This window comes from Pygocentrus nattereri, chromosome 14 (genome assembly GCF_015220715.1).
Source record: "Pygocentrus nattereri isolate fPygNat1 chromosome 14, fPygNat1.pri, whole genome shotgun sequence".
Lineage (NCBI taxonomy): Eukaryota > Metazoa > Chordata > Actinopteri > Characiformes > Serrasalmidae > Pygocentrus > Pygocentrus nattereri.
In genome coordinates this window covers 5,862,707-5,890,435 of record NC_051224.1, presented here as the reverse complement: position 1 = coordinate 5,890,435, position 27,729 = coordinate 5,862,707, and the positions used below count along the sequence as shown (strand labels likewise).

The 27,729-nt window shown below is 42.6% G+C and overlaps 1 protein-coding gene and 1 long non-coding RNA gene across 4 annotated transcripts; both read left to right on the top strand.

The window, feature by feature from the left end:
- The first annotated feature begins 186 nt into the window (after positions 1–186).
- si:ch211-194b1.1 (protein Wiz) lies at positions 187–25,726 on the top strand. 3 transcript variants are annotated; one of them, XM_037544510.1, is made up of 17 exons: positions 187–807; positions 1,717–1,865; positions 2,404–2,581; positions 2,868–2,949; positions 3,630–3,775; positions 3,926–5,458; positions 7,737–8,195; positions 8,997–9,362; positions 12,005–12,130; positions 13,461–14,039; positions 15,081–15,557; positions 17,317–17,835; positions 18,669–19,205; positions 21,256–21,467; positions 21,618–21,909; positions 22,096–22,261; positions 22,438–25,726. In XM_037544510.1, the coding sequence occupies exons 2-17, from the start codon at positions 1,764–1,766 to the stop codon at positions 22,793–22,795; spliced, it is 6,132 nt and encodes a 2,043-aa protein (XP_037400407.1). In that variant the 5' UTR covers positions 187–807; positions 1,717–1,763; the 3' UTR covers positions 22,796–25,726. The 3 variants fall into 3 exon arrangements, with proteins under 3 accessions (XP_037400407.1, XP_037400408.1, XP_017561151.2); XM_037544511.1 differs by having other exon boundaries at positions 2,865–2,949; positions 3,630–3,721; XM_017705662.2 differs by having other exon boundaries at positions 2,865–2,949.
- LOC108432076 lies at positions 19,212–20,181 on the top strand. Its single transcript, XR_001858198.2, has 2 exons — positions 19,212–19,780; positions 19,902–20,181. It is a non-coding gene; the product is annotated as an uncharacterized LOC108432076 (long non-coding RNA).
- Positions 25,727–27,729: the final 2,003 nt, after the last annotated feature.

The following is a 27,729-nucleotide window of genomic DNA, read 5'->3' as shown; positions in this document are numbered from 1 at the left end:
ATCATAAATAATATACTCTAATTCCAGTGACTTGACAAGTTATCTGCCTTCAATTTTATAACCTATTTTCAATAGAATCATTTAATTAATTTTCCTTCAAATACGTTGTTTTATGTGAAGAAAACAGTGACTTTGAACATTTAAAGGGCGATTTTTAAACTTTTAATCAGCGAACGCGTTGGATTTTGTGACATCACAAAAACAATGGAAACAGCCATCTTAATTTCCACACACACGGCGTGAGGACAGTGGTGCGTTTCGACACTTTAACGGTGTTTATACACCACACAAAACTCTTTGGGTAAAAATGGTTCGCAAAATGTAGTTTTTCCACGATATGGGCGCTTTAATACGCGCTTCGCACTGAACGCGGCGCTTTCTTCACAGTCTTGAAACGCAGCGCTGGTTTAAACTCAGCGTCGGGGCTCTGTGGAAGAGTTAACCCTAGCAGGCTGATCCCAGCGGTCTAACGGCCGACTAGGAGGGAAATAGTTGCCCTCTCTGAGTGCAACAACTCCAGGGTTAACAGCAGCAGCAACTCTTCCCCACCCCGCCAACGTCACCATCGCAGCCGTGGCGTCCCTCCGAAGCCAACAACATGGAGTCCGGGCTGCTCTCTGCGAGCACGGCCGCTTAGCCGTCAGCGCCGCGCACACACTCGGCGCAGAGCCGGAGGAGCAGCGGTGCAGCACAGCGGGCGTGTTTACATGAGACTTCGGGCCGAGTAGACCAAGCAGAGCCGCTGCTGCGTGCGACTGGACGCAGGACGCTCCGGAGAGGACTAAGGCAGCCAGGCAGGCCGTTTCGGTGAGTGTTGCACAATTTTTTTTTCTGGCTTTCCCTCGCGGCTGCTTATCTGAGGGGGCATTTAACATTCACGGGGTGTTGTTCCTTCCCCCCCTCCACCCTGGGCTGAGGCTAGGCTAGCCCACCCTAAGCACTCTCCAGCAACCCTCCATCATCGTTAGCGAGGAGCAGAGCGTTGTCTCCTCAGCGTTCGTCATCACAAGGACAGCGCTAAATTTACTGAAACCAGACATGTTGAAATAGGTCAGACAGACGGTCCCAGATTGCAGCAGGCAGGTGGAGCGACCGAGGAATGAAATGTGGCACTTTCGCTTTTCGCCTTTTTTGCTTCATTCAGGTGGGAAAAAAAAAAAAAAATCGGGCGGGTGGGCTACAGTGGTCGCTACAATTAAACACGTCAAGTTGCTGGAAAGTGTTCCTGCGTTGTCCCTGCCATTACCTCACAGCCTGCTCACCCCATCCTTTCTCCAAACCAGAGTACAAGAGCAAGACGACCCACGCTCTTAAAGAAGACGGTTCTTTAAGGGTTCTGTAGTAAATAGTGGTTCTGTGTAGAGCCACGAGTTCTATCTAGAGCTGTTTCATGCTTAAATGGTTCTTTGCGTGGTAACATGTTTCTTGGGGTTGATGGAGAGTGCATTGTCTAGGGTTCTCCGTGTGGATTTTTGTTCTACCTAGCACCCAGAAAGGTTCTGCTGTTGTTACGATGTCAGTCTTGTGAAAATAGTATTTGCTGTAAAGAAGGTCAGTCAGTCTGAAGAACCGTGTCACCGCGCAGAGAGCTATTTAAACATGCAGACGGTTCTTTGAGTGTTCATGGTTCTGTATGAAAACATTGTCGTTACTAAAGAACCCTTAAAGAACGATTTTTTTAAAGAGTGTGTATGTATTCTGTCTACCTGTGAACAGAAGAGGAGCTATGTAGGTGAAGTGCAGCTGACCAGCGTGCCAGACTAATGGAGCCTGGTGTAGGTCCTCCGTCCAGCATGGATCCCCTTGATCCATCATCCATCGGCGGGCCATCAGCATCCCCCTCTCTGCTCAACAACAGCTTGCTGGTACGAGGATGAACAGATCCTTTCCTTATACACATCCTCTCTCATCCAGTTGCGCTTGAGATGCTGTACGTCGTTGGAGAGCTTAGTCCCATATTAGACATGTGTTTCTAAATGCTGAGGGTTCTTGCATCCTGCTCTTCTCTTCTGTTCTGTTCTATAGCATTAATGAGTTTCATTGCATCGTGATAAATTCTGCCTCTCTGAGTATGTTATGGATGCTCAGCACCTCAAAAACACTGCTGTTGTTGCACGTTACATACTAACGACTCTGTGTGGCAGTAGGAGTGCTCGAGTGAGTTGGAGCTGATCATGTGAAAACTTAACAATGTCCTTTCTCCATGATGCATCATTACATCCCCACAATGCAGATGCACAATGTCATATTATTGCATAGTGGTGTCAATGTGTCACGATGCATTGTCACGTCCCTGACCCCGACTTACCAAACCTCAGAAAAAAAGGAAATATTGTGATATATTTACCATACCCTCTACTCCTAACCGCTAACTCTGTCTAACTTTTATTAACACACATACAGGGGGGATTGTCCGAAGGTGGTGGTCTGGAGAGCGGTCATGGCGAAGTTGACTCTGGGCTTTCAAGAAGCCTACTCCCCAGAATTGAACCCTATGAGAACAGTCTGAGAAAAGCTCGATCCTCAGCCTTCCCTTCATCTCTAACATGGGACTCGGACTCTGAGAAAGAAATATTTGATGGTAATTATTTTCATTATGTCGGTGCACGTTGGCGAGGATACAGTGCGCTTTGCATTACTGTTTTTATGTTTGTAAGTCTTTGGTTTGTGGTGTATTATAGAGCACACTGATCAAGGATCTAGGCATCATTAAGCAAATGTTAGGTTGCCGTTTTTATTTCTGTTGTGTGAATGATGTTCCTGGAAAAGTGCTGTTGTCTAAGTGCTGTAAATTTACCCGTGGGTCTGCTCCTGTGTTAAGTCACTTGTGTGCTGTTTGTGTTGTTCCCAATGGTGTATGTCAGAAGAGGAGCTTCAGCACTTTTCTAATCCACATGGCCTAGCTGCTCACAGTCCAGGAAGTCCCACCTGTGGACAGGAACAAGATAGGTGAGATGAAGTGGGACAGGTTTTTTTAAACAGATATTACAGGTACAGTGAGGTCCAAAGGTCTGAGAGCACCAGTGAAAATGCTTCTGTTTTCAAATTTGAATATAAACTGTGTTGTTACAAATGATATATCAGCTTAACAGTGGGTCTAGAATTTAAAAACAGTTTCAGAATGAAATTTGTATCTGGTTTGTCCCCCTTTTGCTATAATGACGACGTGCAGTTGAGCTGGTGTAGACTCCATAAGTTTATGCAAAAGCCTCTGATAGGTAGATCAAATTCACCTGAAATGGAAGATAAAGCATGAAAAAAATCCGACCCACTGTCAGGGTCACAAATTTATTACCTGTTGAATACTTATCATAACTTGTTCATAACTGTTTTCAGTTTTTCTAAATTTTGCTGTTTTTATCCAGGTTTAAATATAAAAATCTGGATTTCTTGTGTGGTCTTAGGCTTTTGGACCCCAGTGTACATGGCTAACGCCTGTGGATATACAGACTGGCACTTCCAGTTATTTTGACAGTTGTTATTATTACATCTTGCTTAAAAACATTAATGACAATGGAAAGATGGAAGAAGACAAGAGACCAAAAACTGAGATCATGAAACAAATCTATTTGTGTTCTATTTGATCTTTTGTTATAATCCTGCTCTGTGCACCCTTTTTGAATGTGCAGAGTTGACCGTGGGGTTTACCAAGCAACTGAGGCATCCAAGAGCTTATTCTTTGAGAGGGAGCTGGCCAGTCCGCTGGAGAGGAGAGATCAAGGTAGAGACGAAACATATGGAGAGCCAAGGATTGCACAGTCCAGCACCGCGCAACGTGAGAGTTGGAGGGAGGGGCATTTGAAACTGCGTTGTTTTTTGCAGGAAAATAAATGCATATTAATTAGACCTTTACTTTTGAGCAGCATTATGTGGGTTCTACAGTGCTACCCTTTTTGAATCATGTAGTGTTCCATTTTGTTTGCAGTGGAAAAAGACAAAGCTGGAAGTGTGTCGGACCAGGCTGGGTCACTTTTCTCAGACACAAAACCAAAGGAGGGATGCCAAAAAAAGGAAGAAGAGGTTAAGAAGTTTGATCAGAGGAAGGAGGAGGTGAGGAAGGTTCCTGAACGGGATGTATACACCTTTCCAGGTGATTCAGACCCAGAAAGTCCTCCACCAGGTCCCTGGGCACATTGCACCTTTATCCAGCGTAGGAGAAAGAAGAGGGCCTTATTGAGACCTTTCTCTGGATTGAACCCCTGGCAACGCACAACTGCGACAAGCAGGAAGACTAGATTAACCCCAGCCAGGGCAAAGGGCCGTGCTAAGATGGTTAACGATGAAGCAGGGGTGTTTGAGTTTAAGGAGGAGGAAGAGGAGAAAGTTGAGGAGAGGGCGAGGCCTAAAGGACTCAAAGGGGAGCTTTGCCAGGACATTTTCACTTGTGTGGAATGTAGCATTTACTTCAAAAGACGAACACATCTGCGGGAACACATGCGAGAGCATGCCCCAGATGGTGGGAGAAAGGGGCAGCGTGGCGAGGAGGGTGCAGGAAAGAGGCGGACCAAAAAGACTGGCTTTGAGTGTATGGAGTGTGGTCAGGAGTTCTCTGACAGGCTAGTGCTGGTGGATCACCACCGACGGCATCAAGAATCACGACGCAAGATCTTGGAAGAGATTGGAAAGCTAAATGATGAAGGAAAGGGGACAGTACTGCAAACCAGTCGCAGAAAGCCCAGGCATCCAACAACTAAAGAACCTTCTGTCGTCTGTGGCCAGTTTGTTTGTCTCAAGTGCAACTACAGCTCTGATGTGCCTCAAGAGCTTGCTGACCATGCCAAGACACATACCACTCGAGCGAAGGCTGGTGTCCCTCGAGCCTCGCCCCGTTCCCAGCAAAAGTCCCGTAAAAAAGGTCAGACACGACTTTCTGGGAATGTAGCATCAAGCCCTGCTACCACACTGCCCAATGAGAGGTATCCCACAAGAGCCTCTGTGCAAGCAATGGAAAAAAACCCTGAAGTTGACCACCCTCATCCCAATGCCTGTGACCCACAGGCTGAGAACGAGGGTGACCCCTTTCCAGGATCTAGCCAGGATCACACTGTCTCTGCAACTCCAGCAGAATCTGTAGAGCAGCCAGAGGTAGCAAGTGCTCAGACTGATGCCCCTTCTCCTGTGGGTCAGTGCCTGCAGGAGGAATCTGGGTCAACACAGGTGGGTCTAGCAAAGGAGGACTTCCAAAAGCCCCAAACTCCTGCACCAGTTCCTTCAAATGCAAAGGCGCCACGACGCAGGGATGTTGCATTCAAGAGTACAGGGAAACGACGCTCAAAACGAGTTGTGAGGGATTCAATGGGGAGGACGCGAGGAAGTAGCCGACTAGATCCTCAGCTTACCGACACTAACGATGCTAAGAACCAGAACCAAAACACTGAGCAGACAACAGAGGAGGACCAAAAAGAAGCTGCACCACTACCAGAGCCAGAGGCTGAGCCAAAACTGGCCATCAGAATAGGTATGGCCAGGTTATAAAATAAGTCAAATAACATAAAAAAACATGAGAAGAGCAACCATTTTAATGATATGAAAGCTAATGCTCTCCTTGCTTCAAACCCATTTCATTATTGTGTCTGGTAAGCACATTTATTTTTAAAACATTTTCAAAAAATGTGTTACTTCATGTATTACTTTAGCATATTTTGTATTTGGTGTTCTGGAACAGAAAAGATTGCAGTATTATTGACAGTCACAATCAACCAAATGATCATATAATTAAATGTTTCATATCCAGTTTTTATATTGGTCTTATAATTTGTGCATTGTGTGTTTATTGTGATGCATGCATATGACATGTCTAATGTTGTGTTTGTTAAAGGCATGTGGTGCAGTTCTCCCACCACTGGCTGATGCTCATTATCGGCTGCTGTTGGTGGAAATGTATTTATTGATTAAGAGAAGGGTAGTACTTTTTTTTTTCTTCTAAAAAGGGTTTCATCCGTCGCCCTAGTCAGCAAGGGCGAATACTTGGGAGATAAATGCTCAGCCTCAAAAAATTGTTTTCCAGTTTATGTCTGATACTATTGGCCACTATTTGGGGTAAGCCCAGGTTTCTTCTCGTATCTGAACCTGGTCGACCCCTTGCTTCCCCCTGCAGACCCTTTGGAGGCACCTGCCCTGGCATTGCAGCTGAAGCGCAGTTTCTCAGCCAGCCTTCGGGGGGCGACAGAGAGGCTAGATTTGGCCGAGGGGCAGCAGGCCCAGCTCAGACACAAGTTACCTCTCGTCCTCATAAACGCCCTCAGCTCTGACCTCCAAACTCCCCTCTCATACAACAGAGTTATGGGTGAGTGACAGGCTGAGGCTCAGAGGTCTCTTAATGATGCAGAGTAGTGTGTATATTCTAATTGAGTCTCAGTAGGTTTAACTTATGTCTTATTTTCCTAAGTCAGGTTCTCCTTAAGTCAGAGTAGACGTAGTTCTCACTTTTGGTGTATTCATGTTCATTGCATCTCTCCATTTTATGCATTTTGCCCACATTTGAATTTTTGTTCCAGTTGTACAGTCCTGGTCTTGCTCAGGGTGCTTGCACAGGTGTTAAAACCCAGCTGATGTAAATAGCTGTTTTCAATGCTTGAAAAAATATGAAATTTGTACAAAAGTTTGCAAAATTGTGATCATAACTAATCTAAGCTGAAAAACACATTACAAAGTATTGTGTTAAAGTAAAATAACACTTTAGAATTGAAATTCTTGGCTAAATACTAACCGACCGTGAATACAGATCGAGATCCCTATGATGAAGCACAGAGAGCGTCAGCCTCACCTAAAAAGAAACATTAACTAACAGTTCTGTGCAGTTTTATTTCAAAGTGACTGTCTTAAATCACTCATTTATAATTGAAAAAAAGTGTGTGACTATAAGGATAGAGACGTGCCTTTTACATAACGTACTGTGATTGGCTGCATCTTTCCTGGCGAAAGGACTACTTTTCTTTTCCTAGTAGCAACTTTCCAGTTGGTACAGGTTCTTTTGGGTTGTAGAGATCAATTTAATCCCTTAAAATCCCTGTCTTATTACATACTAAGGCTTATTAGTCAGTAACTACAGGGATCTTGCAAACTGTTTGAGCTATTTGTAGGTTATAGAAGCGTGTAACAAAATTTTGGCGCAGCCGGTGGGCCCTGGTCATTCAAAGGGGTAAAAGGCAAAGTAAAATAGTGAGATTACTTTTTCCAAGATGTAATAGTAAAGATATCCTGTTATAGTTTGAGAGAAATAGTTAGCTATTTATAAATGTTAACTCTTTAAAAGAACTACCCCACCAGTAGTTATAAACAGTGTGCTCCCAATAATTGACTGTGTTCATATTTTGTTTGTTAATGAAAGAATTTACAGGCTACTTCCGCCTTGTGTTCACTTTGCTGTGTCACACTGAGTCTTTAAGTGTTATTATTTTGAGTTGATAACCCATCAACATGTTGTTTTGCTTAACTGGCCATTATTGTGGGAAATGGCAGTTGAGAAAAGAAAGGTCTGGAAGGTTACCGATTTAAAAGCAGGCCAATTAAGAGGGAAAAAGCTTTTTACAAGTCTGGATTTTTTAAATGACACAACAGCAAGCACCCTGCCAGTGTATTCATAGCATGACTTTAATTGCAAACACCATTTCTTCGCTACCAGTCCAAACCAGATATAACTGCCTCATCAAGGCCATGAGTGAGCAGCTCTTCTTGGAGGTACAGTGCTCCTGTGGCTCCTCCCTTCACATTACTGCTTTCTTATTTTCTTGTAGGAGAAGAGTCCTCTACTGTGTCCTCAGACTCTAAACCTTCCCCTCCACCAAAGACCAGTGAGGAGTCCAAAGATCAGGGGAATGAGGAGACCATACTGGAAAACAGAGAGGATAAGTGTGGTCAAGATATCACTGACGCAAACGATGACGATAATGCTGGCGATGAAGATAATGACGATGACCTTGACGAAGTGGAAGAGCAGGCTGTTTTTAACCGCCTTCTTGAGGCCTTAACTGAAGAGGAGGATGAGGAAGACGAAGAGGGTGTTTCGTTAAAGAGCGTGGGAAGGAAGTGCCCCTACTGCCCAGACCGTTTTGACAATGGAATCGGACTGGCCAATCATATTAGGGGTCACCTCAATAGAGTTGGAGTCAGTTACAATGTCAGACACTTCATATCCCCAGAAGAGGTTAATGCCATTGAGAAGAAGTTCTCCTACCAAAAGAAGAAGAAGAAAGGTAAGGACAGCCACTTCTACAGTATTTTAACCGTTTTTTGTCATTGTTGAAGACCTGTGTTATGAAAGCATCATGAAAGTTATCATTAAGGACTGAATTAATAATTAAAAGTATATCATAAGAAGTTTAAGTTTCAAAAAGTTTACAACGTCACAGTACATATTTGCAGAATTTGCAGAGCAGAGAACACATTTTCAGCATTGGAAACTGTTTGAAAATGTTGCAGTTTAATTAAAATAGAGATAATCTGATGGAGGTTTAAAGCAAAAGTAAACTTTTGTAAAGCAAATGAAACGTCCTTTTCTAAGAAGCTTCCAGACACTTATTAAAATACTTTTTTGTTTTCTAATTTCTAATAATGTTCTGTAAGCTACTTTCTGTATTCTGCTTTGGAGTGGAAACATGAGGGTGGGCAGTTTGAAGTGTTTTTTATTTCTTTTAAGATGTAAAAACAACATATTCATGCTGTTAACTCTAGTTTTATGCCAGAATGCCTCTTTAATTTAAGAGAAAACTCATTCGAGGAAACAGTGTAGCACATATTAGTCCTGCTGCCTTCATAAGTTCTGTTAAAGTGAATTGAACTGAACTTTCTATCACTGTTCACCCAACACCGCTCCTGCAGCCCTTGGGACTCTATGGTTTTTCCTGCTCTAACACTCTTGTGCTACCGGCTGATGAATTGATTCGGGTGTGTTCGAGCAGGGAAAACACAAAACCGTGCACTGCAGGGCGGGCTCCAGGACTGGAGTTGTTCCAGCGTCAGTTTCTCTGATACTGTTCTTGATGCCTTGCTGCCAGTTGCCAACTTTGATCCAGCAACCTTCAGCGTGATGCGCTGCGAGTTCTGCAGCGCTGGCTTTGACACCAGGGCAGGACTTTCCAGCCACGCCCGCGCCCATCTCAGAGACTTTGGAATTACCAACTGGGAGGTCACTGTTTCCCCCATCAACGTCCTCCGGGAGCTCTTCTCCAAGCGTCCGGATCTTGCTCTATCCACCCCTCCTTCTTGTACCTCCGACGTGCAGAAACAGGACCCAGATAAAGAGAAGGAGGATCCTGTATCAGGGCAGGACGAGGAGGGTGGAACTTCAGAAGCAGCACCGCAGGCACCCGAATCTCCTGCTCCACCTTGGAAGGAGGAACATAATGACAGTGAACCCGAGGGTGAGTGAAGTGGAAGTTTTTTTTCCTATGCATGTGTGGCTGCAGACTTTGTACTCAAAGAGATTTTAGCTTTTGAAAAGCTTGCCAGTTGTTTTTGTTACAGTTTGGCTGTCTGAGTCTCATCATGCTTAAAAACAGTTAAAGGGGCATTCTGGCCAAAATGTAAATGTTACTATTGCTACGTCCTCTGTAAGAAAGTGCTTACCGACCCTCTTACAGTGGCACAATAGTTCAGAGCGTTTTTTCTAGTTTCTAGTGGGGTGGATTGTTTGAAATTTCCTTCTAATGCAGAAGGAAGCAAGAAGGCAAATATTACTGCTCGGAAACTGAATATCACGTCTGTGTTTATGTGCCTCTGCATCAGTGTATTACTGTATCACCTCGGGGGGCTGTATGATATATTTTAGTAAAGCATGTTAGATGTTGCATTGAAGAACAGCGTTAGACAAAAATGCAAAAGTACCCAAAATTCTGAATTGTGTCACACTGACAAGGCTGAGGGCTGCAGAATATTACATGACATGTAACATATTAAATGCTGGTTTTATCCTGGAATGTCCCTTTAAGATATGTTACTCTTGTTGTTTATTGCTGTGAAAGATAAGTAAGTGTAGCTTACAAAAGTGTATTATTTAAAGTGGACGGACTTTGTACCGTTAAGAAGAGCCACCCTGGGACAGAAGAGACTTCAGAAAAAGCTTGTGCAGATCAGTGAATGTGGAAGCAGAGAGAGGTGTGCTACTTTTGTCAGGCAAAGAACACAATGTCCTTTCTCCATGCAGTGTCTCGACGCATGTAAATGGATGTCTGGCATTCAGTATTTGGCTTAATCTCCACGTTTACACAATCGGTCCCTCTTCGGTTTGCTGGTTTTGTGTGCGTGGGGCAAAATGGCTGCTTTCAGCTCCCTGCAGACGCACACAATAGGGGGGAAATTGTCTGAGTGAAGGTGTTGTAGGTGCAGTGCTGTGCGGCTGTTCAGCGGTGAGTCTTGTCCACTTTAAGGAGCTGAACTAACAGCCACTTTAGCCTGATTTGTTCCATTCACACCACTTCACCCAGCAGTACAGACAACATTGCGGCTAGACATGAAAGTCTTCAGAAAACAATAAATCAAGTCGTATTTGGAATCAGCGTCTGGCATCATCTTTCCTGAGAGCTGAGCCAGACAGTGCCGTCAAAGTAAGTCATATTTCAGGCAAGTTGAATCCATTTCATTCTCCAGCCATTCTCAAGGTAAAAACTAGCATAATACTTTAGGTGTTGTGGTAGATGTCAGAAAAGCATATTTTCTTCTGCAGTGTCAGGACAGTGTTGACAGATTTCTGGAGAAACTGTGGCTGAGACGGATCCCTAACCGCCTTCAGTTGTCATTTCTCATCATTTTATCTCCTGTGTTTTTGTTTGGAATGTGACTCTTTGGTCTACTTTATTTCACAAAATAGGATTTCTCAGCCAGATTACTTAAGACCAAAGATGAGGACTGTCCAGTAAGCATGTCCCTCAGCTTTTGTTCTGTTGGACAGGCTTGGCTTTAAGTTATCTGGCTGAACTGAGGTCGTGTTTTGGGAAATATCCCCCGATCTGTTAATCCTGATTCTAGCATTTGTGTGCACTGGTGCGTTTTTCATACTTTACCCCTTCTTACAGACGAGTTCTGTTAGTTTTGCTCCTTAAACGTTTTACAAAGTAAGCTTTGGCACGGTTTTTAGTTTTCAGTTTAGTTCATATCTTGCCGTAGAAGACTGAAAAGTGTCTTTATGTTAAACATAATATTCATGGTTTTGTCAAATAAGGACTAAGAACAGGGTTGCTAGATTGCTTCTGTAATTTCTAGCCAAAAAATGTTAAAGCCCTGCCAAAATACACATAAAACAGCTTAGAAATACACATCAAAAAAGTCTGCCATGCTAACTGTATTACGAAATAATGCAGCTTTGTAATAAGCCGGTACGGCAGCCGCTGATGTTTTACTTTCGAAATTTCAAAATTAAATCACCGACAAGTTGGAGCGCTAAAGAGAAGAACACTAAAGAACATGCTAGATTATCTTCAAATAAGTGAACGAATGAATGTTCTCTTCAGAAATGGGTCGGCGGGGATTCACCGTCTGGGTTTTAGAATCGTTACACTGTAAAACAAAGATAAAAATAAAGCATTCAAATGTCATGAATGGACCTCAGGGAGAAAAGAAGTAAGGCAAAAGTTGGATATAGACCTATTTTTGGTTTTGTATAAATGATTGCGTGTTTTATGTATGTGTTTAAGATGAAAGTAATTTCTTAGTAGACATCCTGGAGTTCATTTGATGGTCTATTTGGGGGGGGTTCATCATTTCTATAAAGCTGGAGGCCAACCTTAGTATGGCATACCTTAGTTAATTACATTGCACTGAAAAAGACTGTGATGGTAACACTTAATGCATCTGTAGTGGTCCAGCTGCTCTCTTTGGATTCTGTCTAAATCAGCCTCAGTCTATTAATTGCAAATAAAAGTTTTACATTAGCTGACTTTCCATTGGTAAATGAAATCTGTACGTTTTAAGACTTATTATAGAGGTATTACTCTTGACATACACTGACTTTTTGAATTTGTGACTGTTAATTGAGAAGTGTGTAATAAAGTGTGTGTATGTGTTTTAGGTGGAGAGGATAAAGAGGATGTTGTAAAGATGCCACTTCTGGACAACTTCAGCTCAAGCCCAGGCTCGACTAGCTCCTTCTTACAGCCAGAGAATGTTGCTCCTGTAGAAGAGACAGAGTCCAAGAGTGAGTTGGCTTTGAGATTAACCCAGTCCGTTACATTAGTGTCATATGGTTAAATTAATGTTTTTAACTTGTAGATAACAGCAGGTTGATGACCATGATAGGAGTTACTATTGCTTTAATCTTTGAATCAGTTGACGTGTTTGTGTACCCTTATTGATCTTTATTGGATGTTGTAACACCTTGTAAAACCACCATATATGCAGGCCCACATTCCATGTACTTTGATATATTCATTGTTATTATTTAATATGTCACTATTTTAATTTTGTGCAAATATTTAATATTGTGAAGATTCTATATGAAGATGTGCTTTTGTTCTATCCTCAGTACTTCTAGAACATGTATCACAAAAAGACAGATTTGGGTTGTCAAACGATTAAATGTTTACTAATATATATTAATAATTTGCAAATCACATTACTTTGTGAAGTTAATCAGAAGTAATTGCATTTTTCTTTTAAAAAACTTGTCACGGTTGGCTCCTCCCACTACTCCATGTGCCCCTTTGTTTTGATCTTCCATGTGCATTTGTTTTGGTTTTCTAGTCCTGCCCCTTGTTTCATGACTCCATTCTTGATTGGCTCCACCTGTGTTTGCACCTGTCCCTCATTACCCTTATGTATTTAAGCCCTGTGTTTTACACTGTCTGGTTGCTGGTCTTTGTATGAACTGTTATCTGCTGCTCTGCTCTGCTCTGCTCTGTTCTGCTCGTTCTGGTTTGTCTGTCATGTCTGCCCCCCGATCTATCCATGTGGGCTATGTGAACCTGGACCGTTTAGACTATGACCCTGGATTTGCCCTTAATAAATCTCGCTTATCTCAGCACGTGCGTCCGCCTCCTCGCTCCCCGTTACATAGCTATATGTGTAGGCAAAATAATCTTAATCACTTAATCATATCACTTAATGCTTACTTTCAAGTAATTATTCGATAATACTGTTTTCATATTGTGAATGCAGAATTCACCTAAATGTAACACTGTTTCCAATTTTCATCACTGACTTTTAGTGAGAGCAACAGTGGCTGCATGTTCCAACATTGATTGTATATATCATATATGGCATACATGCAGTCAGTGGTTTCAACTCTTCCCTGATTCTATCCCTGCTTGTTGGTTTATCCTTGCTGGTGTCCAGTGAGTGCTGTGCAGCAAAGCTATGACTTTTAAAGCCATTTAAAAGTTGAATTTGAACGAGAGGTCCAACCTCCGAAAAACGAAATATTGTGGTTCATATCGTATATTGTGAAATGTTGTTGTTGTATTTTTCCATATTGCCAACTTTTAGATGATTGTGACTGTTAAGGATTCACATTGTGTCATTTTCTCCAGGCTCTAGTTTGCTGAAGTGTGAGGTCTGCAGTGCTCCCTTTGAGACGCGACGAGGCTTATCCAGCCATGCCCGCTCTCACCTGCGCCAGCTGGGTGTGGGCGTGTCTGAGAGCAGTGGAGCCCCCATAGATCTTCTCTACCAGATTACCAAGGAACGGGCCACTGATGCCCAGCCCCCCGTCACACCCCTCTCATGCGCTCCGGCGCCATCGCCCAAAAAAACTCCTCCATCACCCGTCCCCACACCAAGCCCCAGGAGGGACGCAGATTTTGAAGAGGAATCGCAGGATATTAAGCCCCCTCTCCCACTGTCTGTCTTGGGTAGTGTAGTGAAAGTTCCCCCTTCTCCAACCAGCCCCTCTCCATGCGGTTCTCTACCCTCCTCTCCGTTTGGAACGTCTCGCTCTCCGTCTCCGTCCCCTGTTCTGAGAAAAGCCCCCATCTCTTCCCTGTTGCCTGTGTCTTCCCCACTGCGCTCCCAAGAGCATAAGTCCATGTGCAGGGTTCAGAGCGCTGCCCTGTCCACTCCGCCCAGACCGTTCTGGGCTCCACAGGACACAGACGCCCCTCTGAATCTCAGTAAGACAATTTTAATATTCATTCCACTTAGCATTGGTTTATTAAAGTGTCCTCTCAATGATTTACTAGAGATAAAATACACAGTACTGTTCAAATGTTTGATATCAAAGGGTATTTTAGGTGATTGATTCAAATGATTGGAAACATCATAAACATAAATGATAACGTCTGTTTATTATTTCATTTGAGATTGGTCCACTTTTTTTCATATATGCAGCATTTTGAAAACTAATGTTATCACTGCATAACCTAATTTTAGTTGTTAGATAATAATTCACAGTTCTGTTCATAATTCTCTGAACGTTTTGGTTTTTAGAGCTTTCTGTAAATGATTTGAAACCTGTGAAGTTGTGGATTTCATAAATCTTTTTGGCCTTGGACTTCGATTAGTCAGTATATTTTGTTATTGTGATAAATTGCATCACAAAATGCTTCCCTGGGCATATTGTGAATACTATCAATGCTTAAAGAACGCTGACCAATAAGAACACAATTAAATCAAGTAAACATTTCATAGTAAAATTACATTGAACTCTTATTGTGAGAGCATTGGCGTTTCTGCTTAATGCAAGTGAAGTGTGAGTATTGTAATACTTGTAATACTGTGAGTGAGGTATTGGCAAAATATTCAATTCATTCTCTTAATTCGTACAAGTATTAAATTGTGATTAAATCCACAAATATAGATTAAACTACCGGTCAATCAAAATATGAAATAAAACTAAGTAACTGACTAACTAAATTATAGTAACTAAATTATTGACTTGCTTGCTCAGTAAGCAGCGTCTTATTGTGTCAGATTTCACGTGAATGGTTCCTCTCGCCTGCTTTTAATAACTTGAGCATCAGCCTTTATATTGTTTTGCTGGGTACGTAGCCACATTGTCTGCAAATCTACCTGTCTGATCTATTTGGGTGCAGCAAAAAAGACTTTTTGGTTGGAATAACGGATAAACTGTAAATATGTGACAGGCTGTCAGTGCTGTGAGACCGCTGGTTTAAGAGGTTAAAAGTGGTAAGATTCTGTCCCTCTGTTTATAGCAATGGAAGCGGACCCCAACAAAGACATCATATGCAAGTTATGTGGTGCATGGTTTGAGACGCGCAAAGGATTGTCGAGTCATGCGCGTGCCCACCTCCGCCACTTCGGGGTGGAATACTCTGAGTCCAAGGGTTCCCCCATCGACCTCCTAAACAGACTCATCCTCACTGACGACTTCAAACATAGAGCGAATTCCTTACTCTCTGACACCCCGGAGGACCTGAGGGTCCGAAGTTCTCGCGTGACTCCTCCCTCTCCGTCCACATCAACATCTTCAGCCTCTAAGAGGCCCCTCTTTCCCAGCTCTCTCCTCTTCAAAACTTCAGCACTGGGCAGTGATATCGGCCCTAAAGCTACCTCCTCCTCCTCTTCCTCGGCTACGCACTCCTTGTTAGCGCCGCCCACCAAGAAGCTGAAACCCTCCACACAGCACGTCTTCCGTTTGAATAGCAGGGAGCTGATGCCCATTTCTCTTGGTGACTAAACACATTTTTTTTTTCTTGAACATAATTTAGCCACCCACTAGTGGAATTCTTTCAAAGCAACTGTTTCCAGATTGGACAAGCTCTGTAGAAAATGCCATTCAGCTCATGAGAAATTATAGCTCACAACTCAGATTGTTCAAATTGGACTACTATAATGTTTTGAGTTGCTATTTAACTTCCAGTTTAAAATGCTAAACTACAAGGCTGAACTGTGCTGTTATGGCGTATCAAAACTAAGCAGGTTGGAACGCTCCATGCTAATTTTAGGTTGCACAACAGAAAAGGGTATCTTCAGTAGTGTGTTTGAGTTTTGGGGCTCAGCATGGCAATCTTTATGCATTTCATATTAGCATGATTACAGGCTTTGACTGATTGTTTGCTGAGTTTACAGCACTCTCACAAGGTCGCACAGTCAGCTGTCTCAGAGCACATAAGACATACATGCTCAAGGTCTGGACAAGGACATGCATGAATAATCTACATAGAGGAAAGTTATTATTTAAATGCATCATGTATATTAATATTGTCCTTTTATAGACATATGAGGAATGCAACTAATGACATTCTTGTAAAAGGAGATTTTCACTGATTTTTGAAATTTTCTTTATAATTAAGTTGTTAAAGTCCTTTGAAATGCTCCGCTCTTAAGAAACGTACTGAATTAGTATTGGTCACAGTGGTCGTGGTAGGAAGCAGAGGTCTGAAGAGTCTGATGCCTCTAAAAGCTAAATCACAGAAATTCAACACAAATGGTTATTAATACACTGCCTGATGATTGAGAAATTTTTTATGATAGTTTTGAGACCAGGCTTAGTGTTTTTATCCCCAGTCATGCAGTCATGGTGAAAAGGTGCATGCAGAAAGTTGGAAAGCAAAATAGTATTGTATTTTATTAAAACATATTTCTTCAGATTTCCCACAATTTGAACATTATCAACATTGCATATGAAGACTCAGAAGACATGAAATGAAATTAATAACACAATCTGAATGTACATATTTTAACAAAGACTGAGTTGTGTGCTGCACTTTATTAATAAGGTTCAGTGGGATTATTACCAGCAATCTGTAAAGCTTGTCCAACCTCAGTTGCTACAAAATAAATGTATTGGCTGAGCATGGATGGGTCTGTTCATGCTGTTCCGAGTGTAAATACTGATAAAGACATTCTCAAACTGAGTCAAGCATGTTAGAGTCAGCATAGTCTCGGTATGAAGACTCTACAAAACAAAGTAGCATGTGACAGCTTCTGTTGAAAAATCCTGGCATATAAACATAACAGACGTTTTTGTACTTATTTAAAAAAATGATCAGTTCCAATACACTTTTCTGATTTATTTTTTTGGCACTTTGCAAGATAGAAATGCGTATTTTATGTTGTTGTGTTGGATGGAAAAGTGTAGTTACTGAGATGATTTACAGCTCAAGGTAAAGGAGGTTTACATGCAGAATCTGATTCATTCTGGGATTCTGGGATTCTGGGATTAGAGCAAAGTGTAGAGAAAAAAACTACAGTGCAGGATTCTCCAGGTCTGGGACTGAGCACAGTTATGTTGTTGAGGCTTGAGTGAGTAAAGAGTGATTGTGTATTAACTGTGTAGAAGTGTGACCGCTGTAGAGGATGTTACTTATTTTCACTTAGAATATTAACAAAACGTGTGATTTTATCGTTGGAGCCCAGATGTTTGCATATGACTGTATAAATAAGAACTGCTTTATAAAACTGTTTCTTCTTGTTTTGCCTTTGTAGCTGAACCGATGAAAGATGTGGGCTGTGAGTTCTGTGGTGAGCTTTTTGAGAACCGTAAGGGCCTCTCCAGCCACGCCCGCTCCCATCTGCGCCAGCTGGGCATCACAGAGTGGTCTGTGAACGGCTCACCCATTGACACGCTCCGAGAGCTCATAGCTCGTCGAGGTCTGCCTTGTGTTATGCCCGTAAAACCCTTAAAATCACCTTCTTCCTCACCAGGGCCAGGACCTCCTCGAACCTCCCTCCAATCCTCTTCCTCACCAGGGGGTGTCCATCGTCGCTTGACTTTCCCTTTTACTCACCAGTCCAGCCAGCACCAGCCCACTGCCCGCAAGCTTTCTGCATCAGCTTCTGCCACCAGCTCCTCCTCCACAGTGGTAATGGTTAAACCCAAGCCAGAACCTAAGCAGGTGGAAGTCACCATGACTGAAGAAGAGGTAGAAGGACGTGAAGCGTATGGCTCTGAGCCTCAGCATTCCAGTTGGAGCAGCACAGACAATGTGCATCCTATCAGCCTGGGTAAGTTTGCAGTGCATTTAATCACTAAGGAAATAAATTAATAAGTCATACATAAACGTGTTAAAAAAGTAATTAATAATATTTCCAGTATCACAAATGTAGACATATTTAGTGTTCAAGTTTTTCCATTGGCTGCTTTCCAGGCTGCTGTAGCTATAATCAGTGCTTATACCCTACCAATTAGAACTGTGCAAACTGAGGTCCGTTAATGGTGTGTGCGCTTAGTACTAGGATTTGATGTTATGTTGCTTTCTGTAGGCCAGGTCTTGGTCTTATTGGCTCGACAGAAGTCCTGATTTGTATCATTTTATAGTCTTTCAAAATTTACTTCCACCCTCAAAACACGTCATCAGAAGGGTTTTTTCCTTTCATTTAAACCTTGAAATTACCATGAAATAACTGGTATGACTGTAAGACACAGATAGACATGGTTCCAATAGATGTAGCAATGGGTAAATGTTTCATTTTGGCTACAGTGCCTTTATTAGTAATCATTCTGAGACTGTATGACATACTGTTACATGTAAAAATGGACAAATGCGTATGCATTAATGTAGTCATACATTAAGTCTGTTTGAGATTACTGAACAACTCCCTACATTTTGAAGCAGGTGTTTGGTTTAGGCATGCAGTTTGCACAATGCTGATCGGTTTATATAAGCTTCCATTACATCTAGTAGATCCAGCGCAATACTAAAGAAGTATCTTTGGACACCAGCATGTCTGATTTAATAGACCTGAGGTAAAGGGAAAGTTGTGTAATTGTGATAACATTCATTTAAACTACAGAATAGAGTTACTGGCTTATTCACTTGCTTCTCTGTTACCCCCAGTCATGCCTCAAGAGAGAGAACCCTCACGTGATATTCGCTGTGAGTTCTGCGGCGAGTTCTTTGAGAACCGCAAAGGTCTCTCCAGCCACGCCCGCTCCCACCTACGCCATATGGGCATCACAGAGTGGTCTGTGAATGGCTCGCCCATCGACACGCTGTGGGAGATCATGCGGAAGCAAGGCACCATGCCTGCATCTGTTGTGCTGGGCGTGAAGGAGGAGCCAGGGCAGGACAGCAGCCCATCTTGGAACAGTCAGGGTTATCAATCACCCAAAGTCTCTCGCAAGTCACCTCTTAACCTGCTCCACTCCGGCTCACGCCTCCATAAGCATGGATTGGGGGCCACAGGGCTGTCCGCCACACCCCCTGCAGGGAAGTTTTTTGGTATGGCGCCACTTGGGAAGAGGGTGCTGGCATCTGACGGACATCTTGGTGAAAGGTCACCACCAGCCCAGTCCAAAACCTTCTCACCTACACCACAGGATTTCTCATTTAAGGCCAAAGTGTCCACGGACAAGCATGGGGTAGGCCACACGGGTAAGAGTGTGTTTATTCCAGTCAGGTTGCTTTTTTAAAAAAGATTTCTCCAAAGCATTTTAAAGCAATCTGTGAAACATAGTGGATGAAAACTGTAGCTCAAAATGCATGAACAAGAAAAACATCCTGTACATTTTAGGAGTTGAACAGACTAGCCAGTTATCTTCTAGATACTGATGGAGTGTGTCTGATTTAAGTAAAGAAATAAGGCAGCAAAGAAAAAAAAACATTAATAAACTGTAAGGGTCCAGCCGGCCCCACCTGCTGCCATCAGAGGTCGACGGCAGCAAAGTGCCCAGCCTGCACCACCTGTTGCCAGCAGAGGGTGATGGTGGGGAGGAGCAACGGACTAATTAGGCTCATTCGACACACCTGCAGGCACCCCTACTTAAGGCTGCGGCAAACGGCAGTGTTTGTCACAGCTTTGTAGAGGGGTGACCGGTATGGTACTTAACAGTGTTAAATAAAATAAAAAGAAAAGAAAAGAAACGAAACGAAACGAAACTGCCCCAAAACTAAGAAGAAAAGAGGACTACCATCCCAGAGTCTACCTTCCCTGCACTCTAATAGAGGAGGTGCATTTCGTTTTCCCTTTCTTTCATTTCATCCTTCTAACTCAGCTTTTGTTTGAGCGCGCTGGTTCTAGCGTTTCCTTTGTTTGACATTCCCACCTCTTCCCTTTTCCCTACCTTGAAGGGTTTCACCCACAGTTACCTCTGCTTCCTGGTGGAGCAGCGGTAACACCATGGACCGCCGACCGGTACAGCGACGGTTCGAGTCTGGCTCTAGGTTACCTTATTTACAACGTCCAATACACACACTCCACCCCCGTAAATCTCCTTACTCCCCTTTTTTCTCACTGGCTTTCGGTTCTGTACTTGGGTCCGCCTCCCCGCTGTGACCTAAACATGCTGAAAGACAGTCAAAGCAGTTTTAATAAAGTATTGTGGGGTGTTGCCCAGAGGGACGATACGAGTTCACGGAAAAATTGAGGTCAGGGCGGCACTTTTGCCGATTTTATTATAACTCTCTCTCTCAAAAAAAAATTAACCAAATCAAGGGTCCCTACAGGGAGGGCATTCAGTCTCTTTACATGCCGCCAGCTGTCTCTTTACTGCTGCAGGGGGATCACTGTTCTGCCTCTGGCAGGTCTGCCCAGGGAGCCAGGAAGGTTTTGTCCCCAAGGTAGGTCGAGAGAGAGAGAGAGAGAAAGAAAGAGAACAAAAAAAAGGAAAGAATACGAGAGGTGTTAGTTCAGCCACTGCTTCTGAAATGGCAACTGCTCATCGGCTGATCCAGGCCAGCCAGCACAGGTGGCGTACTCATTAGCGGCAAGGCATGTGATGTTTGGGGCTCCGCCCCTGTAGCCACATGGCCACCGGCTGTCTCCAGCATGTGGGGCTGGGTTTTGCTACTTGCTCACATTTAGCTTGATAAAAATGAGTTTCTTATTGGGTTGATAAAAACTGGAGCAGTGAAGCACAGATATAAAATCAGAAGCATGATTTAATATTTCTGGTCATTTTAGCTTTTTTTTTTTAATTATCACTTTATTTTTATAGTGTATATATATAGTGTACTTTTATGGATGTTCATATGTAGCCTATTTCCCCAGTCGTATAAAAGCAAAGTGCCTTACTAAATGCACACAAATGGTTTTTGTTTTTTTGGTAATCTGTGGAAGCCTATATTAGACATCTGTGGGTGACCCTGACGCTATTCTGAAATACAACAGAAATTCTTCTGCTGTACAGTTCTACCTGCTACCTATCCACCTCAAAATGCAGCATCTGTTGCTAGTGTTTAGTAGCAAGTGACCAACAAAACGCTTTATATATAATATTTATATTAATGTCTGAAACACCTGAAAAACTCTCTTTATTCTTTAACTAAGGCAGATGATACCTAACTCTAATTTTTGTTTGACTTGTAAAAATTAAGAACTGTGCTTCTCAGATCCAGTGGATTCTCATCATACTTTCAAGGGCTACATTCTAAATTTAAATTAATCAGAACAGTTTAGACTGACATTTTCTGTGTTCTTTCCTAGATGCCAGCTGTGAGCTGTGTGGTTTCTTCTTTGAGAACCGGAAAGCGCTGGCCAGTCACGCTCGCGCCCATTTGCGGCAGTTTGGTGTGACGGAGTGGTGCGTGAATGGTTCACCTATAGAGACGCTGAGTGCCTGGATGCGCAGTCGCCCACAAACAGTAGCTGAGATACATCGCAGCTACCTCCAGGGTGGGCGCAGTGCCCAAAAGAAGGTACTAAAGACAGCTCACATGCTATAATGATAAGCAGTAACTCATAATAGTCTTAGTGATGTGCACCAGAAATCTTCAGTGAATGAAACATTCACTGGTTGCCTTTAGCTTGAACTGAAAAAAAAGCCTCTTGTCGCATTTTTCTTGCAGAGGAGCAGTTCTTCTGTTTCGCCATCATCTGATTCTGACCCCGTGTCCCATGTATCTCAGAAGCCTTCAGCAGGCCAGTGGGCATCCTTGACATTGTCCCATGGGAGGACAGTCAGACGGGATGCTATGAAGACCTCCTGGAGATCATCTTCACAGGCAGTTGATGTAAAAAATGGATTGGGTGCCTCCTCTCGGCATGTAGTCAGTACACAGGGTGAGGGACATCAGTCCAACAGTACTCTTCCACGCGCCCAAGTGGCACGGAGTGAACTAAACGTCCGTGTGCCACGGGGTAAGAGCTTAATCAAACACTCTTCTGGACATATTCCTTCACAGCTACTCAAATGCTTTCTTTCTTGCTCTTTTGCTTTCCTGCCTCAGTTTTTTCTGATTTGTTTTATTTAAAAAGGTGTCCAGTTTTATTCTTCTTCTAGTAGGTACTATTATGCTGTCTTATTGTTGTTTTATTTTTTATTAGGCATTGAGCGACGGCCACTGAAACACCCATCACATGCTGATGGAGGGGAGAGAGAGAGCTGTCCCCCAAAACCACCTCGCACTAGTACTGTACCTGCCCTTGTCCCAAAGCCTCCATCCACCCCACTTGTCAAACTTGTGGGAAAAATCTACTCCCTTAAATGCCGGTAAGTTATTTGTGCTTTTGTGTCATACGTGAAGTAGAATCACAGTACAGGCTTCTGTGGGTGCTTGATGCTGTAAAAAAATGAATGGTCTTAAAATAGAACCTTGTGGCACTCCATTTGGTAAATGTCCATTACTAGACTGCTAGTACCTATGCTGATGTTCTTATCTTTCTCAGGTTCTGTGATGTGGAGTTCCATGGCCCTCTCTCAGTGCAGGAGGACTGGATCAGGCATCTGCAGCAACACATTCTGAATCTCAACTACAACAAACCAGTTCCTACTGCAAACAGCACTCCTGCCAAATCTGACACAGCTGCTCCTCGAACCCAAGCCTCAGCTACTACCTCCGCCGCTTCTACTACTTCCACAGCTCTGACTACCACCTCGACCATCACGCTGAACCCCACACTTGTACCCACGCCTGCCTCTACTCTGACACCCGCACCCACTCCAACCCCAACCTCAACAGCTCCCCCAGTGGCCAGCCTTGGAACTCCAGCCACAGCAGAGCCAGTTCTTACTCCTGCCACATAATACATGCCCTGCTGCCTCATGTTTTTGCCTTCCTTATCTATGATTCTCCCTCCCTTAGACTGTTACAGACCCATCTTTGAAAATGTTTCTCTGTCATTATGAAACAGAGCTTTCAGAAAAGCTTTGCCAACCACCCACTCACCCTGACCCACTTAGCATGCAGCAGTAAAGGTAGAGTGAGGCTTGAGATAGGCCAGTTGCCATGACAATTTAGGCTTTACTGGCCAACAAAATATCAAGCCATCAGTCAAGTGCAGGGTCTCAAAATCCTCCATGCTTAACCTGATGCTTTAGTTTTTCAGTGGTATTATTTGTGTAATCAGACACTGACGGTTCAGAAGTGCTTATGGAGATGAAGTATATGTGGTAACTAACTTCTGTAAACTTGCTGACTTCGCCCTGTGATTGGATTTTGTTGTAGCTCAGTGGGCACTTTAAGAATGTATGGATTGAATTCTCCATACCTTGTAATACGTTTTTTTAGGTCTGATCAAACTAGTTAAAACTATCATGTAGGTAAGAGTACCTAGAAGCAATCTAAGGCACAATTATGAAAACGTGTTACTGTGTTCATCCAAAATTGTTGTAGCACTTTTCTTGAACAGCTTTGTTCTGAAGCACTTAAACACTAGGCCAAGCCTTTTTACCCTAGATGGATGTGGCAATCAGACACGCATTCGATGGTTAACACAGTCGTGCCATAATGAAGCATGAACTGACACTGCCGACACACCATCGTTTAAAATTTTAGCATCTCTTTGCACCTTACTGGGTCTCAATTAAGAGTGAGACACAATTTAGGTCACTTTTTTTTTATAAAAACAGGCCTTTAATAAGCCTAGTTCCCAGAGTGAACATTTTTCTGCCGGAGTTTTGTCATTTATTTTTTTTAATTCATTTTTATTTCATTTTTAAAAAAAATTCTTTTCTTTAGAATTCTGATTTCCCTGGAAATGGTTTTTCCTTCAATTAATGAATTCATTTTCGGCCCAGTAAAGGCTCAGATAAGCTATTAAACATTGACTGGCCTTTTCAGAAGTTCTGACTACTGTTTGTTTTCTGGGTTCTTGAAGCTCGTGACTTTTTACATGTTGGTACTGCAGAAGGTACCTGCATAAGCTAGAACTTCTGTTAACTCCTAGAATTCTGTTAAGTCTCTAAGAAACCTAGATTTCCGTTTGCACACTAGCTTGCTGTTGCTGAAGCAGTCCCAAATGTTGAGGCAGCTTATAGGGAATCGCCACTTCCATTTGCTTAAAACGGTTTGTTTTTTCAAGAAATTGCCTTGGTTTCATTGAATGGGAACTGGGCCTAAAAATGTTGGGCTCTTAAATACTAGGTTTTATTGGGATGCAGTTAAACTGTCTTATTTATTTCCTGCCTTGACTAAAACCCAAACCTCTGTGCTAATTTATTGCACTTTTGAATGTCATAAATTTGAACTGGTTTGGCTACAGGACAAGAATTTGAATGTCTTGCAAGAGGGCAATGAGTTGATGCACTTTTATCAGAGGTTGGATAGGGAAGCATATGGAAGTATGAATGCGTGTGTGAGTGTGCGTATGCATGCACTTACAAGGTCAGTAATTCATAATTATGGTTGCCTGTAAATGCCCTCACCATGTAGTGGTAAACTCTGACCCTGTCTACTTTTAGCGTTGTTTTCTATAGCATACTAGTGTCCATGCCAAGAACTTGGCTGCATCGCATCCATCCGCCTGTGGTAGAATGTGCCAAAGAGTCAGTCTGCCTTCCAGACATTTGACATGAGGCAATCTCATTGGCTACAGCTATCAATCGCAAGCTCCTGATTGGATGAAGGCAACGTTTCCTTCATTTGGTCGTTCCAAGTTGATGAAACTGTGGACCCTGATGACCAGTAGAGAAGCTGCCTTGAACTTGTCTGGATTGTATTTCCACCTTAGATGAACTGCATGACTGCATATACCAGACAAAAGCACTACAAGTTTATGTGCTGAATCTTAATATATGAACGTTGACAGCCATTGGTTGGTCCAAGAAGCGTCTACCCATCCATCCTGCTACTATGAAGGACTATTAGAACTATGTAGCTTCACATGGCTTTAGTTGGAAATCCATGTCAACGTGAAGCAATAACAGTATGGTCCATATGACACAAGCTCTGGGGGTTTGTTTCAACATTCACTACATTTCTCTGACTGTTAAATCTTGCAGTATTCATGTGGAGAATATAGGCCTATATATATTATGTAATTAACAGTAGAAGAAAGAAAATAATTACAAGTATCAACAGTTTGAAATGTGATCCTGATCCATTTATCGTGAACTTATTGCAACTTTTTAATGCTGTGTATTTTTTATTGCTATTTGTGTTTCTGTACTTGCAGTCAAAGATAGGTGAAATAGAGTAAGTGTTATTTTTTATGTTAGATTCTCTAGATAAACTACATTGGTGCTCATGCGGTCGAATGGATATGAATGGGTTTTTAAAGGAGTTGTTTCATGCTAGATCTTGCAATTACTGTCCTGACACGAAAGGACTTTAAAAAGGGGGCCTGTGATGCTCTTTATGATGAAATGGTTACTGGTTGGTGGCAAGCAGATTCCGTACAGTGTGTTACAGTTCCCTTTTGAGACTTCTTCAGCTGGTTTGACTGGCTGCAGGGTGTGTGAGTGTTTGTGTGTATGACTAGTGTAAGAGAGAGAGAGTGAGAGAGGCCGAGAACGCTAAGCTGCCATGGACGAGTTGTACCGAGTTAGAAAGATTCGTGTGAATCAACAAATCATTAAATGTGATCTGAAACGTACAGTAGAGTCACATTGTTTCTGCTTTTTGTTAAATATACAACGTCCTCCTTAAATGTTGGGACAGCAAAGTCAGAACTGTTACTTCTGCTGTATACTCCAGCTCTTTGAATTAAAGGCGAGAACAATGAATATGAGACAAAAGTCCAGAATGACGCCTTTCATTTCTCAGTGTGTTTAGTGCCCCGTCACTTCCTACAGTACTACACGCTCTTAAAAATGATGGATCTTCAAGGGTTCTATATAGAGTCGTGAACACTGTGTTTTTGGTGCTAAATACCTTTTTGGAACCCTTCAAGAACCATCTTTTTTGAGTGAATGTTTCATTGTTCAGCGTCAAGAAAAATGTAGATAACCTATTTAAGAAGAAAGTACACAAATGTCAACAAACATGTAACATCATTTTCAGCATTTAACATGTCCACCGTTTGCCTTTTCACAGCTTCCATTCTTTGCAGGACACTTGCTTTCAGGTTTTCAGAGTTCAGTCTTAAAAGTTGGTTAAATTTTAGGGGGCAGTCATGGGCTGGCGGTTGGGGAACCAGCCTTGTGACCCGGAAGGTTGCTGGTTCGATCCCCTCGGCTGACGGTCCATGACAGAAGTGCCCTTGAGCAAGACACCTAACATCCAATTGCTCCCCAGGCGCTGTGGATAGGGCTGCCCACCGCTCTGGGCAAGTGTGCTCACTGCCCCCTAGTGTGCATGTATGTGGGTGTTTCACTGCACGGATGGGTTAAATGCAGAGGTCTAATTTCACAGTGTGCAAACAGCGACAAATGGTTGTAAATTCTATTTCTCATGATCTAATTCACCTCACTCATAAATTTTTGACATCAATCCATGCACCTCTGACGTGCACTTTCAGTATTCTAGTGCAAATTGTCTTTTTTTGTTGTCTATTTCCTTTTCTTAGTAACGGCTTCTTGACAGTTACAGATCCTTTCAGACCCTTAGCTCTGAGTTGTCTTCTCACAGTGGAAGGATGGACAGAAACTTTTTTTTTTCCGATCTGAAGCAGGAGTGGAGGAGTGACCGTTTTGGTGGTCTGCTAGGTCCTGCCCAGTTCCTGTTATCTGTACATCTTTGAATGATTTTTGAGCTCCAGTTCTGATAACTCGTGCATTTTCCTTTGACTTTCTCCTTTCTTACACAGGCGCATTATCTTATACCCGATCTCCTCTGAAATGTCTCCTTTAGCTGTTTTAGATGGGAAATAAGAAATGTGCAAGGCAGCTGAGGTGTGTCTGTGTAGTTGGAATTTGAAGGGGAACATAGCTGTCCTTAGGGAACAGCTGCTGGGCGGAACAACTGTGACTGTGACTCTGGTGGAGTCTGTTTAGAGTGCACAAAGTAAAGCGTGGACCAGCTAGCTTCTACACAGGACTGCATCTCCATTTTTGTTTCTGCCCTTAACATTGAATCGAAATTTCATGATGAATAGACGAATCAAAATGGTGTAAAACTCCCTGAAATAAAAACTTGTTATATTAACTTACATTGAATGTTAAGAATGTCTTTTGCCCAGTTATCGTTTAATAGTTTTGTTCGGACATCTGTGGTACGTGCTTCAGGATTTAGGCATTACAGCCCCCTTTATGTCCATAAGGCATCAGCACTTTATTGGTATTGTAGTTATATGCAGAGCTTTAGAATCTTAGTACACATTTGCATCATTTGCCTATTTAATCATGTAATCATGATGACTAAATGGGGAAAATAGTGTCCATGGTCATAGTTTTGTTGGAATAAAATATGGCCAGGGTGTTTTACAAAAATGCACCAGAGGGTGGTGCTAGTGAGTCACTGATGGCAATGCTGCAATCTTATTTCACTGTCCTGTGCAATGGACTGTTCTCATTGGCTCATTGAATAATTACAGTCATACACTGGACTCCAAAGAAATTAATACTCATAAAACTGTCCTCATTCATTAAGCTTTATATTGTAGACGCAAACACGTTTTCTCAGCCGCAAAGAATTCCTTGCTTTAAAAGCATTTCATGTTTAATTATGATTCCCTAAAAAGACATTAGCCAGCAACTTTCTTGTGGAAAGTGTAAGATGGGGATGACCCCAGGGGCACAGTGGATGTAGAGGCAGTAAAAATGTCAGGCTAAAAAAATAACCGGAGAAATAAACACAGCTA

What these genes read in the sequence shown, in the direction of transcription:
- si:ch211-194b1.1 (XM_017705662.2), top strand. Translation starts at nt 1,764, where the DNA reads ATGGAGCCTGGTGTAGGTCCTCCGTCCAGCATGGATCCCCTTGATCCA. An exon ending in TGAGAAAGAAATATTTGATG is followed by an intron (nt 2,582 to 2,864) that starts GTAATTATTTTC and finishes GGTGTATGTCAG; the next exon opens with AAGAGGAGCTTCAGCACTTT. An exon ending in TGTGCATCCTATCAGCCTGG is followed by an intron (nt 17,836 to 18,668) that starts GTAAGTTTGCAG and finishes TGTTACCCCCAG; the next exon opens with TCATGCCTCAAGAGAGAGAA.